Here is a 14,238-nt window from a genome sequence, read left to right on the forward strand (position 1 = left end):
TATAAATCTAATTTTATTACCAATACCAAGCTATGAAATAGTCAAAAGTAGAAAATAAGGTTGCCATGTTAAGATCGGATAATTCATGTTCAACACAAAACTCGATAAGGTTTAATTATGTAGATTAGTTGGATTATGTCATTTTGGTATTCACGTTAAGTGACACTCAACCTTTTTTCCTTTTTTGAGGAATAAGTAAAAATCAATCTTAACCTATTTACGAGTTTTGTCTTTGATTTGTTTCATGTCTAAAATTATCATCCTTGTACATATTTGTCAAGAAGGAGAAAGACCCTCTGCATGTCTAATGCAAGGGCAAGGGGCAATGAACTAGGTGCTGTTTTAGCCTCTCAAAATGGTACGATTCACAAAATCTAGCCTCTCAATTTTTTTTGTGGTTCTACCGGTGAGGGGTTAGGGACTAAAACTCAAAACTTATTCTTTTAGTTTATTATTATTTTATTAGTGATAAAAACACTTATTTTTTCATTTTCATTTAATTTTTTCATCTTCATTGTGAAATGATAAGAAAAGATATCTAAGTGTTGGATTTTGAAGTATAAAGATGAGTTTATGTGAGAAGAAGATGAATATGAAAGCCTATTTATTGAGGTTTGAATGTAGAAAAGTAAAAGGGATAAACAAATAAAAATGTTTGGAGTACATATATACATAGGGGGACTGATTTTCCCATATAAAGGTTAAAAAAAGGCTGGACTAGCCATTGGATTGAAAATAATAATAATAATAACTAAAAAGCCCAGCAACTAGCCGTTCCATTCCATTATCATTGAGGGTGCTACGTGGCAACTTCTCATAGGTCATTGTATTTGGAAAAGTCAGCTTTTGCTGTGCCCTTTTTATTATCAAAAACTAATCTTGGGGCCCACTCTTGCCTGGCCCAGCACTTTGGTAAAACCAGCCCATCATCCTGTCTTAAGCCAAATTGTACCAGGCCAAACACATACATTAGAGCATTTCCATTCATTTGTCATGGCAAAAAGGGCTATTACTATTTACATGAATAGTTTTGCCTTTGCAATTTTTTTGTTGGTTTTCCATCCATTGACATGACAACTACTATTCACATGAGATATGAAGAGAGGAATTTGTATAGATTTTGGTGTGGGAAATAAAGACATGGCTAGGTATTTGTTTAAAAAAATTCTAAAATTTTTTGTTTTTTTTTTCTTTCCATTTTTTAGTTATTTAAATTGGTTGCTGATGTCACAATGATGTCAGCATTAGGTCAGCTTGCCTAAGCAGCAGCCCACGCAAGTCTTGTCTTTAAGCTTGCCCAGACTAATGGAGCCCACTCCTAGCCTGGGCTGGCCTTCACCGTCGAACTTCATTTTTGGGGGCTAGGGGGGCCTTTTGCCTATGCTGGCCTATAGAGGTGGAAGTGCTCTTAGAAAGTGCCTTTTTTCAATTGAGGCCATATCAACCCCATTAGACATGCTCTTATATATGTAAAGAACTTGTAGCTTAAGTAGGTAAGAGCAATTATCTCTATGCCCGAAGCCTTATGTTCAAATTCACCACTCCCGACATCATTTGTGTCAAAGAAATCCAATATCATTATACATAAAGGACAAAAAAGAGGGGAGAAAGAGTTTTGCCCATACCCGATTATAAAAGGAAAAAAGAAAACAATTATGATTTAAAACAAATAGAAGAAAAGCCAATAACTTAGGCCGTTGGATCCCTACTATGAAGGAGTTGATGTATCGAACGGTGGACCAGGATTAACCATAATATATAACTCCATCGAAATTACTAAACCACCCTTTTTCCTTCCACTTTACCGCAAATCGCATATCCTAGCAGCAGTGTAGTCTGCTTCAAAGCTGGTTCAATGGGGGCACTCTTACACTCCTTCACTGTAGCTTTTATCACTCCAAAAGCCTTAAAACTGGTCAATGGAAATGGGTCCTCCAGAAACCAAATTTCAAGCTTGGAATTCGCAAATGGGTACTCCTCGTTTTCTTCTCGTGGGCCACTTACCTCTCAGAAGCTCTCTGTTGGACGTAGAAAATCGGTGATTGTTGGTGCAAAGAAGAACAATAACAAGGAGAAGAAGAAGAACGACAATCATAGCTTCGTATCAAAACCGGATGAGGCCACTGGCCCTTTCCCTGAAGCTGTGCTGCTTAAAGAGGTTGCCTTTTGAATTTTGACACAACTCCATGGTTTTACTTTTTTTTTCCCTTCTTTATTTGGTATTATGAATTTTTTAATTTCCTTTCCTCTGTGCGAATTTCGGTTTCTGAAATATAAAGACTTTTTAGTGCGACCCTTTAATTTTCAGCCACCGCTGTAGAATGTTCATATTGGTTATCTGAGATTCAAGCTATGTAAATTGTGGCTTAAGTACATTCATATTGTGGGTATCTGAGTTGTCCTTTCCTTTGTTCTGTTTCTTTGGACTATAATATTTCACCATTAAAGTATGAACCTTGTGTACAAAGGGATCTTCTTTTTCTTGAACAACTAAATGAAGTTGGATAAGATAAGGTTTTGGGTTGCTTAAGTTTAGGTGCATGTATTATTACAGTGATGAGATGACTCTAAGTGTAATTGATTTTGAAATGAATTTTTGTTATGAATTGCAGAAGAAAGTTCAGGAAGATGGTAAACTTCTCCCTGAGTTTGCTGACGCAGAAGAAGGTGAGTTATTCTGATTCAAACTTGTTATAGGTGATTGCTATCTTTTTAAAAGGACGCAATATAAGTTTTCCTTTGTTCTAAAGAAAGATTTTGGCCCTATGGGGATTGCTGTTATTGATTTTGTTTTCATCACTATGCAGAGAAGGTATATGAATTTTTGAAGCTTCAGCTACAAAGCGATTTGAATGAGGAACGAAGTAAGTGTACTTCCTGCTCATTCTTCTTGCTAGTAGGATTGTCATGTGGTTCCTTAGGGGGCAGGATAATGCACTTTTATGTTCTAGGCTGCATCTACTTCTTTGCTAGTAGGATTTTTAAGATGCAATTTGGCTTTACTATATTGAAATGGCGGAATAAATTGCCTTTAATAATTCATAGAGCAAATGGACAATGTTATGAGTTTTTAACTGCGTGATTTACGACATGTTGCCTTCTAGACTGACATGTTTTATGACTCACTGTTTTCCTTGTCGCAGTGCGCCACTATGAGGTGGTTTATCTGATTAATGAGAAGCATGTGGAAGAGGTTGGGATTGTCAAGGAGAAAATTGAAGGTTGACTTCTAATCTCTTAGTACTGTGGACATTATTACCGAACCAAATATGATAGAATTCACCGTGGATTTTGATGTGTTTAAATTTATTTTTCCTTTTGGCATGCTTCTTTGTTCTTCTATACTATCTTGTCTTATAGAACAATAGGACAATAGTTTAAACAAAGTGTTTTTATTAGAATGGAGGAGAATAGTACATGGCTTTGTGTAGGCTAGTTGGCCTCCGAGTGGTGTAGTTATTGGTTACCTATCTTCTAGATTTATGACTCTAGGCTATTGGCCCTTCATTCATGTAGCTATTGGCTGGTCAACTCTTTGTTTTATAGAACAAGGCTCTTGGCCTCTATGTGACCATTGGTCACTCTTAACACTTGGCTCCCTTGATTGGGAGTTCTCTTGGCTTGACCGCACACCCCCTTAGATTGGGTAGCTCTCTTTGTAGCTCCCTTTTAACTTAGTTTTGGATAGCTCTTAGCTCCACCGCCATAGGCATTTTTCTCTAGCTGCTTGTTGTGACCTCATCTAGAAAATTCTTACATATTCATTTAGTTTGCTGACATTCCCATTAAGCTTATAGAATTTCTTCAAGCTTCTAGATTTTCCACATTTCTTTACCACAAATGTGCATTATTTTCAACAAGAATGAAGGGTAAAATTCTCTGATGTCTGAATATCTCTCAAGGTTGCCACGTTTAGCTTGGATTTCTTAAATGGGAAATGTGTTTCTGATTGCCCAACAGTTTGTAATATGTTTCTTTTCAAATGTTATTTCATAGAGAGAGCAGGCAATGTGTCTCTTTGGGCGAGAAGGTCAGCACTGGCCCTTCAAATAATCTTTAGCAGTTTTACTTTAGGTGTCATATCATATTTGAAGAATTTTGGGCAGTGGTAAAAACAATTTGTGAACTTGGATGGATAGCTTATTTATTTATTTAATTTTAACGTTATAATTTCTTTGTTCAATTAACTTAGAACGCAGCTTGTAATTGCTCAGAATGAAAACTCATCTACTTGTTTGTAATTTCTTTAGCTCCTCACAGAGTTTCCTCAACCCACAAATAACTTGACATTGCTTAGAATGAAAGTTCATCTAGGAACTTGCGAACAGTCTGATGCATGCATACACACTTATCAGAATTCTTGTAGGATGAGTTTCCCTTTTTGAGTTGCAGTTGAAATGCCAAAGCTTTTTATTGATGTTTATCTGTGAATTACTTGTTGCAGGTTTTCTAAGGGAGAAGAAAGCCAGGATATGGAGAGTGAGTGATTGGGGAATACGAAGACTAGCATACCAAATAAAGAAAGCCAAGAATGCTTACTACATTTTGATGAACTTTGAGATGGAAGCCAAATGGATAAATGACTTTAAGACCATGTTGGACAAGGATGAAAGAGTCATTCGGCATCTTGTGATGAAGAGGGATGAGGCAATCACAGAGGACTGCCCTCCTCCTCCTGAGTTTCACACTGTTGGTGCAGGTACGGATTCTGATGAGGAAGAGGAGGAGGATATGGAATACGATGACGAAGAGTACGAAGATGAAGATGGGATTATTATTGTTGACGCTGACAATGCTGATATAGAAGATAGGAAACGAGGAATGGTAGAACAAGTAGCGTAGGAAAAACAGGAATGAGAAAACTGAGGGCTGAAACAAGTGAGAAATCAGAAAGTTTTGCGTATTGGTTTTTGTATAAATTTGTGTAACGTTTAGAACAACAGATCATATTTAAGTATATAATGGCATATATACTTTGTTTGATTTTATGTCTAAGTTGATTTAATATATTCCAGTGTTTCGACAGAAACGGTTGATTTGGTCCGCAATAAACCTGTTTAAGCCTTGATGGCTTTTAAGCGACAGGAATTGCTTAACGCTAAGATAAGTGGTTTAAGAAATCTTTAAATCCGATTAATTAAATTGATATTCATAAATCTTTAAATCCGATTAATTAAATTGAGGAATGTAATTTATGGATAGAAGTGATTTTTCGATAAGAGGAATGCTAGCAACCTTCTCTCTAACCTTCTCTTTTGGACTTTCTTCCTTTTACTAATGACATGTGTCATTTTTACACATAAAACAATGTCATTAATGAATGAGACCAACTAGCTTTTATTTTTCAAGTTTATTCTTTTATTTTTCTTTATGAGGCATAAAATATTAATAAAATATTTGAAATTCAATTTAAAAAATAAGAAATAGGATTGTAGTATTCAAAAACCAAAAATAAAAAACCCTAAACCCATCCCGACTTCTTCTAGCCTCCACCAAATAACCCCAACCTAACCACAATTTCAGAACTACCATTAAAGGCCCCTTCTTACTTTCTCATAAGAAGAACCATAGTGTGAGCGGCAATACTTCGATTTTCTCCAAGGTTCTCCAGCTTCTCATGAGTTTTAGTTTTGAGATTCACAACAGAGGGGGTAAAGAGAGGAGTTGGGTAGAGTTTGGGGGATGTTGGTGATGAGAGAGAGTTAATGGGGGTGTGAAGAAGGCGATGAAGAAGAGCAGCCATAGCCGGTGTGTGCTTCCTCCATTTGTGTTGGGTTTGTGGATTGATGAGGGGTGGGGAGATGGAGGAGGATGAGCTTTGTGTTTGTGTTGGTGGGTGGCGGCTGGAAGGAGTCGGGATGGGGATAAGGGTTTTTTAATTTTAGTTTTTGAATACTGTAATCCTATTTCTTATTTTTTAAATTGATTTTTCAAATATTTTATTATAATTTATGCCACATAAGAAAATAAAATAATAAAGTTGGAAAATAAAAACTAGTTGGTCTCATTCATTAATGACATTCTTTTTAATTGTAAGGAAAGTGACATGTGTCATTACCTAAAGGAAGAATGTCCAGAAGAGAAGGTTAGAGAGAATGTTGCTAGCATTCCCCTTTGAATAATCCCTTGAGTTTCTTCTGGATTAAAGTATTATGGATGACAGTTGTTCTGGTTGATACTATTCCTGCGATATTTGGGATCATGGCTTCAAATGACTTTATGATATTTTGGGTGAGGTTCATTTTGAGAGATTCCAAAGCCCTACTTCAAGAGAAATACTTTTATTAAATGGGAATAAAACTATTTTGCTATTTTCGACCAATAATATTATGACACATGTGCTAACACTTCTACGTGACATAGTATTATTGGATAGGGAGAGCCAAACAGTGTTATCCTAATTGAAACTACATTTTTCTCCTACTTCACATCCGGTCGTACTCATAACCGCATCAAGTCTCCAAAGTGAACAACCTCTAATTGATGGAACAATATAAGTAAGGGAAGTCGGCAAAATAGATTTGTAACCTCGAAAAAAAGATTAGCTTTGAAAGTAGAACACGAGGTCCCAATCTCAAAATCGTTGACTATCTGAGGATTGCTCAAACTCGGATAGTTGCGTGATTGATTCATTACCATTGGATCACCACATAATCCTACACATTACATGGCTTCAAGTCAACTACTCCAGAAGTCTTACGTATGATATATTTAACGTTTAAGACATTTTGGATTGCAAGACAATTAAAAGGCCACGTGGCATGAGTAAAGCTTAGCTTTTCCTTTGTTATCTAATATTTTGTAGTGGGTGAGAGTAACGTGTGGGACTGTATTTTGTAAAAGTTGAGAAATTGAGACAAAATAATGTCTCTTGGACTCCTCTGTTAAATAGAAGAACACCGATAGTTCAAGGTGACGACTCTGTTTTTGGGCTAGTAAGCAATAAAATATTTATTAAAAAAAAACTCTATCAGTTGACATGTCATGTTCTAAACCGTTAGATTATTTCAATAATTTAGGCTAAGTAAAATACCAATAAATACACGAATTCTAAATATAAAGTTTCGAGATCCGTAATTTACAAAGCCAAAATCAGATGGGGTGTTCTTTGCTCATACTTTAGTTTAGTTGGGCAGAGCTAGGGTTCCCGCACTTGAAAAAAAAATACTTTGGGGCATACCTCTCAAATCATTGGTCCGGTACTAAATGTAGCTTTTCCACTGCTTAGTTAGGTAGAGCACCTTGTTTACAAACACGCCAGTGTTTTTCAGAGGAGTCCATCATGTAATAAAAAAATATAGGATCTTATTGATAAATTGATGTCGAAAACTATGACCATAAAACCATTGTCTCATTTTCAATACACGATAAGGAAAATGAGATAAAGTCACTCTCATATGGGATTTTTTTTCTTTTTGATAAGTATGGTAATAATGGCTTTGTGGAATATTTTATTATTATTATTATAGCAATTGTGGAAATAAATTTATTTGAGAAGAAAAGGAAGCTTCTATTTCGTACAAATCGAAAATAATTATATTTTATTAATATTCCATTTCGGAAAACAATTTAAACTTTTCCAAATGCAAACGCAACTCTCTCTTTTCAAGCATGAATTATGCCCGATCATCGGCCACCTACACCCACCATGCATGCAAAGACAAACGTACTTTAAGATCCTAAATCCTCCTCTTTGATTTGAATAAGTAACTGAATACTATGATAAATTAATATTAAAATGATGAAAAATAAGAAAAGAAATAGTAGCAGTGGAGATCAAGACCCAGGTGGCCATTCCAAGTTTGACCGAGTATCCTCCTTCTGCCATCTGGCATTAAAAACCCACAATTTTTTTGGTTCTTATCCTTTTCTTTTTATGCGCATGAAACTCATGAGTTTATGAGTCAAACGCCATCTCTATAAATGAGCAATGCCCTCAGTGAAGAAGACATACACCACCCCAGTAGTTATAGCAGGAACAAACAAACATGGCACAATTAGCTTATGTCACCATCGCCATTGTTGCCTTCTTCCTCATCCTCCTTCCACAATCTTATTTTTCTGAATCTATTTCAAGCCATCACCCTGGCTCCTCCTCACCTACGCAATCAGATGTTGATCTTTTAGAATTTCCTCTGAATTTAGAGTATTTGGAAGCTGAGTTCTTTCTATATGGCTCTTTGGGCTATGGCTTGGATAAAGTTAATCCAGGCTTAACCCAGGGAGGTCCATCTCCCATTGGTGCTAAAAAAGCTCATTTGGACCACTTCACTAGGGATGTTATCACCCAATTTGCATGGCAAGAAGTTGGACATTTGAGGTTCAATCTTCTTTCTTTCTTTCTTTTGTTTTAATGGTTTTTTATATATTATTTTTCTCATACCAAACTTTGTAGTAATTATGTTATTTTATGCAGAGCTATTAAAAGTACAGTAAAGGGATTCCCAAGGCCATTGTTGAATTTGAGTGCAGAATCATTTGCCGAGGTGTTTGATTCTGCATTTGGTCATCCCTTGGTTCCCCCTTTTGACCCTTATGCCAATTCAATCAACTATCTCCTTGCATCCTATGTGATTCCTTATGTTGGTCTCACTGGGTATGTTGGAGCCGCCCCAAAGCTCCAAGGTCCTGTTTTCAAATCGGTAAGCTTCAAACACAATAACAAGAAACTGAAAATATAACCCGATTATTTGTTCACGTTCATCAAATGATCTGGCAGTGTTTAGTTTATTCGAATCGAATCAAATCTGGGTTCGCTATGAACTTCATTTATTATTAGTAGTATTGACAAATTCAAATTGCTTGGTGATTTGATATATATATATATAACAGCTAGCTCTAACATTACTCGTTTTTAATTTATGTGGGTGGGTTATGTTCAGCTTGTTGCAGGGCTTTTGGGAGTGGAATCAGGTCAAGATGCAGTGATTCGAGCATTGCTATATGAACGTGCCCCGGAGAAGGTGCAACCATATGGTATAACAGTGGCTGAGTTCACTAATCGCATTTCAAATCTAAGGAATAAGCTAGGACATGGAGGTTGGAAAGATGAAGGCCTTGTGGTTCCCAAATACAGAGGCGCTGAGGGAAAAATCAGTGGCAATGTTCTCGCTGGGGACGAGTTTTCACTCGCATACGGCAGGACACCACAGGAGATACTAAGAATTATATATGCGAGTGGTAATGAACATGTCCCTGGAGGTTTCTATCCTAAAGGAGCTGATGGCCATATTGCTAAATCTTATTTACATAAAGCATAGAACCTGAACAAATTAATGGTACTAGTTAGGTTGCCATGGCATTCAGGTTGCCTTGTTTAGACAGTGTATTGTCAGTAGTTGTACACAGAATAAAAGTTCTTAATAATGATAACTTGTAACCAGACAATAAAGAAGATACAGTTCATGTTGCATCCCAAACTCTTCATTTATACACCCCCATGAACATGATACATAGTTAAGTCTGCACACCACACGGATCATTCTCGACCCAAAAAAGAGAAACAAAGGACGTAGGTTACATGAAAAAAGTAATCGCGTATACAGTGAACTGTTGCAGCACATATATTCAGCATTTCTGGTGTCATTGGTTCTTGAACTTCAGCTCTTAGCCGTCATCCATACGAATTTAGGCAGAGCAGAACCAATAGCTGCTGCTGCAAGAACCATTTGTACATCAAGTTTGGGTTGTATATGTATGTAGAATAAAAATGTGGGGTACCGATGTAAATATAAAAATATTCGGGGCGAAATATGAATGAATAAAAAGTCGGACACACACACTCCGACTCGGACTCAGTTTTCTTCTAAGGACCCAAAAACCCAATTAGACAAAAACAAAGCTCATTCAGCAGCAGAGTGTGTGGAAGAGCAGGCCTCCGATCGCTCCTCAGTGTACGTACATCCATCACTGGCAATCTTAATTTCCTCAATTCTATTTTCCGTTCTGGTTGTTTATGTTTTTGACGAATTTGATGTTATATTGTCTTCAGTTCCCAAATAACAGATCTTACCGTTTGTTATCTGTTCTATATTAACTGAATCTGGAACATGCGGAACCATATTCTGTGTTTTAATTTTTCTTTATTGGGACGTAGGTTTTAATTTTTTTTTTCCAAGAATTCATTGTAAACATTGGATTTTTGTGTGATTCTATCTCTGTTTCTGTATGATTTTCTTGGTGTTAGATGTAGTTCCTAGAAAAAAAAAAAAAAAAAAAAAGATAACCCAGTTCAACTGTTGCTGATGTGCTGAGTGAGAGATATCATGTCTAATATGGACTTAAGCCGCCAGGATAGCCAATATTCATGACTTTTAAATAGGATTTTAAAAGAATATTTTGGGATAAAAGTCTTGTAGTATTTAATTAAGACTTTTAAATAATCTAAACAAGTCTTGTGGTATTCAATCAAGACTATTAGGATTTTTTAAATAGGGTGTCCAAATCTAGTGGTATTCAATCAAGACTTTAAACAAGTAACAAAAAGTCTTTTGGTATTCAAAAACTTACTAATTTCGAAGGATTTTTTTTTTTTTTAAATATCGAATTTGTGTGACTTTTTAGTGGGAGGTATAAATACCAAACCCTGTCAAAAATCTCACCATAACTCATCAGACTTTTCACGTGAGATTTTATTTTTGCCTACTAGAGAAGATGAACAGCTCTTCGTGAACAAGGTATTGCTTCCTTCTCGTGCTATGTCTTCTTGCGTTTATTGTCTGTATATTTGTTATATGCCATGTTTGTATATGGTTTGTCTCTATGGCCCTTCGTGGGTTTGCTGCTACCTTTTCCATGCTTCGTGGGTCTGTGTCTATTGCCCTTCGCAACAATTGCTGCGACCTTTATTATTGCATAAGTGAACAGAACAGCTCTGGTCAACCCAGTCAGAATACAATTGTTTATATGTGGTGTCTTTGTTTATATGGCGTCTTTGCTGCTACAATTGTTTTTGTCTTTTGTTCATAGTCACTGGTAAATTTTTGTACTCGTTTTCTATATCTTTATCGAGGACCAAGAGATTGACTTCCATTAACCATGCTGACATCTTGCAGCGATGGTTGCTTAGGTTTTGAAAAATCAATTGGGAATGAATAGATAATGGAACCATAAAACTTGATACATGTAAACACACACTCGCCGTTTTCCAGTACTCCCTTTCTTTCTTGGTATCCAACTAATATATAGTAGTTTGTATTTTTTCAATGACTTTAATAATAAAATACACTTAAAAATTGTATTGGGTTTTACTTTTCTTTATTAAAAACTAGCCTCTCCGCATGCGCTTTCGCGCCTGCAAGAGGCTTTTGTTTTTTTGTTTTTTTTTTTAGAGAACCTCGACGGAACGAGGGAGACTTTATTAATAAAACGAAAAATTACAACGGGGGGACAAGACGCCTGACCCCGACTCAACACATCACATAATAGGGCGTCCTGAATAAGATCAGGGGGCACCTCAAACCAAAAATAGTTATCCACATTATGCAGACCAAAACGAGCAAGTCGGTGTGCAACACCATTTGCTTCCTTGTAAGTAAATTGAAAAAGAGAGCCAGGAAATTGTTTCTGAAGATGCCTTACATCTTCAACAATGGTACCAATGTTTGAATAATCCTGTCCTGCTCGGTTTACAGCTGCAACCACCACAGCAGAGTCCCCTTCAAAGATGGGAGATGCAGTCCCAAGTGAGAGAGCAAGCACCACCCCTTCACGAGCTGCAAGAATTTCTGCATGTTCAGCCGACAGCACTTCCCCAACTGATTTCGCCATTGCAGCCACAAACCTCCCTCCGCGTCTCTGGCAACAGCCCCAACAGCCCCTCTACCCGAAGTAGGATCAAATGCTCCATCAAAGTTAATTTTGAGGCGGCCTGACGGTGGTGCTGCCCATCTAACGGCATCCCGCACCCGATTAATTACTTTGGACGAAGTACCATTTACCGTAATAAATTCATGCACATACTGTTGAGCAAAAGCCACAACATCATGTGGAGATCGTTGTACTCCTTGCCACAACAGTGTATTTCGATTTCCCCATATAGCCCATAGCAAAGTGATAATATGATCCCTTTGCGCCTTATTTGTACTCCCCAGCATCTCTCTCAGCCAATCATTCATTGTATTACAACGTACCTGATGAGCAGGCCTTGTCAACAAAGAAATATCCCAAGTAGCCGCCGCAAAAGGACACATAACAAGAACATGTAGAGCACTTTCAGTTGTATCTCCACAAAACATGCACAGCTCTTGCATATCTACCCCCTTCTTAATCAAGTTTGACTTAGTAGGTAGGATATCATGGGCTACACGCCATGTAAAAATTTTAAGCTTTGTAGGTACAGTGGCATTCCAAATAAGTCTCCATAGCATACTAGGATTTGCACTAGAGGACGAAGACCCATCCTCATCACCAGAAGTAAGTTGCAAGGCCACTCTATATGCACTCTTTACCGTGAATACACCATGTTTATCATAATGCCATACAATCCGGTCTGGCGGCGCCCGAATACTCAAGGGGATTCGTGCAATATCAGCCACATCCACAGGTAAAAAAAGATTATTGAGTTTCTGGAGATCCCATTGTGGAGAGCCCTCATTACATATCAGCTCACTCACCTTGGTATCCTCCATACCATGTAGGCGTGAGGTGATCACAGCAAAAGTGGCAGGCCTGGGCACCCATCTATCCCCCCAAATTCGTGCTGATTTTCCATCACCTATTTGAAATTTGGAGCCCATCTCCAACACTTTTCGAGCCGTCCATATACTCTTCCAAACAAAAGATGGCCTTGGTCCCAATGTGGCTTCCCAGTAGCTGGTGTGTGGAAAATATTTTGCTTTGAGAATTTTGCTCGCCAATGACTGAGGATTTTGAACCAGACGCCACCCTTGCTTGGCTAGCATCGCCATATTAAAAGCTTGCAAACATCTAAAGCCCATACCACCTTCAGTCTTCGTTTTACATAGTCTATCCCAGCGCATCCAATGAATTTTCCTATTCTCCCCTTGTTGACCCCACCAAAAACGAGCCATCATTTGTTCTATCTCATGACATAACCCCTGAGGCAAAAGGAAACAGCTCATAACATATAAAGGAATAGATTGGGCAACTACCTTCAACAATATCTCTTTGCCTGCAATGCTCAAACTCTGTTCACGCCACCCTTGTAGTTTTTTCCAGATCCTTTCCTTTAAATATCGAAAACAAATTGATTTATTTCTGCCTAACAACATTGGGAGGCCAAGGTACGTTGCATGATAGTCAACCCGAGACACCCCCAATACACTAGCCAAACGACTTTGGGTATCCAATTGGAATACGGAATATCATAATAATGGTAGAAATTGAATCATCCATAACTGTAGTCAAAACAAAAATTTATTTCGATCGAACCGCCTAGTTTCATTTGTTTGCTACGGTACATGTCTTGTTTCAAGATTATTTTAAATAAAAAAATTAAATTTATTTTAGAATTAAAAAATATAATGGGTAGTTGTGTTCCATAAAAATAGGATCCATTATCTTATTTTTCTTTTAATTTTAATTTTTTTAAAATATGAAAATGTGTGAATTTACCATATTATCCTCATTTAATTAATAATTTCAATTTTTAATGTTTGCATTAAATATGGGCATTTTCTGGTATTTTGAATGTTTCACCATTCTCTGCCTTTTACTTTATATATATAGATTATCATTTCTTTGTTATTGAATAATTTGGTTGAACTATTGAACTATTGCCATTGCTCATCATCTAATAAGTTGGTTGGTTAGCATCTGGGGCGGTTTCTCCGTGGACAATGCCACCTTAAATCGTTTTTTTAGTCTTCATCATTTACTCCCCTTTATTTTAGTAGGCGCCAGTCTTCTTCATCTGGCCGCATTGCATCAATATGGATCAAATAATCCATTGGGTGTACATTCAGAGATGGATAAAATTTCTTTTTACCCTTATTTTTATGTAAAGGATCTAATGTAGGATTTTTTATGCTCCTAATGTTTTGGGGCATCCCGACAATTATATACCTGCTAAGTAAAAAATCCATCTAGTCCCTTCAAATCTTATAAAGAGTCATTAAAGAGTCTTTTATGTGTTTGCAAAACTTAAAGCAAACCCATTTGACCCTTGTTCTCTCTAGTTTTTCTCCTCCGGTGGTGGAGTTCCAGATTTACCATGCCTGTGAATTTAGGAAGTACCTAGGAGTTCCGCCCATTGTGTTCTGAAATTTTTGTGTATAT

The 14,238-nt window shown here is 37.0% G+C and overlaps 2 protein-coding genes across 2 annotated transcripts; both read left to right on the forward strand.

The window, feature by feature from the left end:
• The first annotated feature begins 1,810 nt into the window (after positions 1-1,810).
• On the forward strand, positions 1,811-4,988 carry LOC110752107 (Translation elongation factor EF1B/ribosomal protein S6 family protein). Its single transcript, XM_021952711.2, has 5 exons — positions 1,811-2,158; positions 2,613-2,667; positions 2,808-2,864; positions 3,144-3,221; positions 4,445-4,988. The coding sequence occupies exons 1-5, from the start codon at positions 1,856-1,858 to the stop codon at positions 4,840-4,842; spliced, it is 891 nt and encodes a 296-aa protein (XP_021808403.2). The 5' UTR covers positions 1,811-1,855; the 3' UTR covers positions 4,843-4,988.
• Positions 4,989-7,933: 2,945 nt separating this feature from the next.
• LOC110752088 (desiccation-related protein PCC13-62) lies at positions 7,934-9,412 on the forward strand. The gene is made up of 3 exons (XM_021952687.2): positions 7,934-8,320; positions 8,417-8,642; positions 8,883-9,412. Exons 1-3 carry the CDS (start codon positions 7,989-7,991, stop codon positions 9,258-9,260), a joined length of 936 nt encoding a protein of 311 aa, XP_021808379.2. The 5' UTR covers positions 7,934-7,988; the 3' UTR covers positions 9,261-9,412.
• The last annotated feature ends 4,826 nt before the right edge of the window (positions 9,413-14,238 follow it).

The sequence above is a fragment of the Prunus avium genome, chromosome 1, assembly GCF_965620075.1.
Source record: "Prunus avium chromosome 1, drPruAviu1.hap1.1, whole genome shotgun sequence".
NCBI classification, from domain to species: Eukaryota; Viridiplantae; Streptophyta; class Magnoliopsida; order Rosales; family Rosaceae; genus Prunus; species Prunus avium.

Coding starts and splice junctions, on each gene's coding strand:
- LOC110752088 (XM_021952687.2), top strand. CDS start 7,989: ATGGCACAATTAGCTTATGTCACCATCGCCATTGTTGCCTTCTTCCTC. Junction 8,321..8,416: donor CAAGAAGTTGGACATTTGAG/GTTCAATCTTCT, acceptor TATTTTATGCAG/AGCTATTAAAAGTACAGTAA. Junction 8,643..8,882: donor AAGGTCCTGTTTTCAAATCG/GTAAGCTTCAAA, acceptor GGTTATGTTCAG/CTTGTTGCAGGGCTTTTGGG.
- LOC110752107 (XM_021952711.2), top strand. CDS start 1,856: ATGGGGGCACTCTTACACTCCTTCACTGTAGCTTTTATCACTCCAAAA. Junction 2,668..2,807: donor GTTTGCTGACGCAGAAGAAG/GTGAGTTATTCT, acceptor ATCACTATGCAG/AGAAGGTATATGAATTTTTG. Junction 2,865..3,143: donor CGATTTGAATGAGGAACGAA/GTAAGTGTACTT, acceptor TCCTTGTCGCAG/TGCGCCACTATGAGGTGGTT.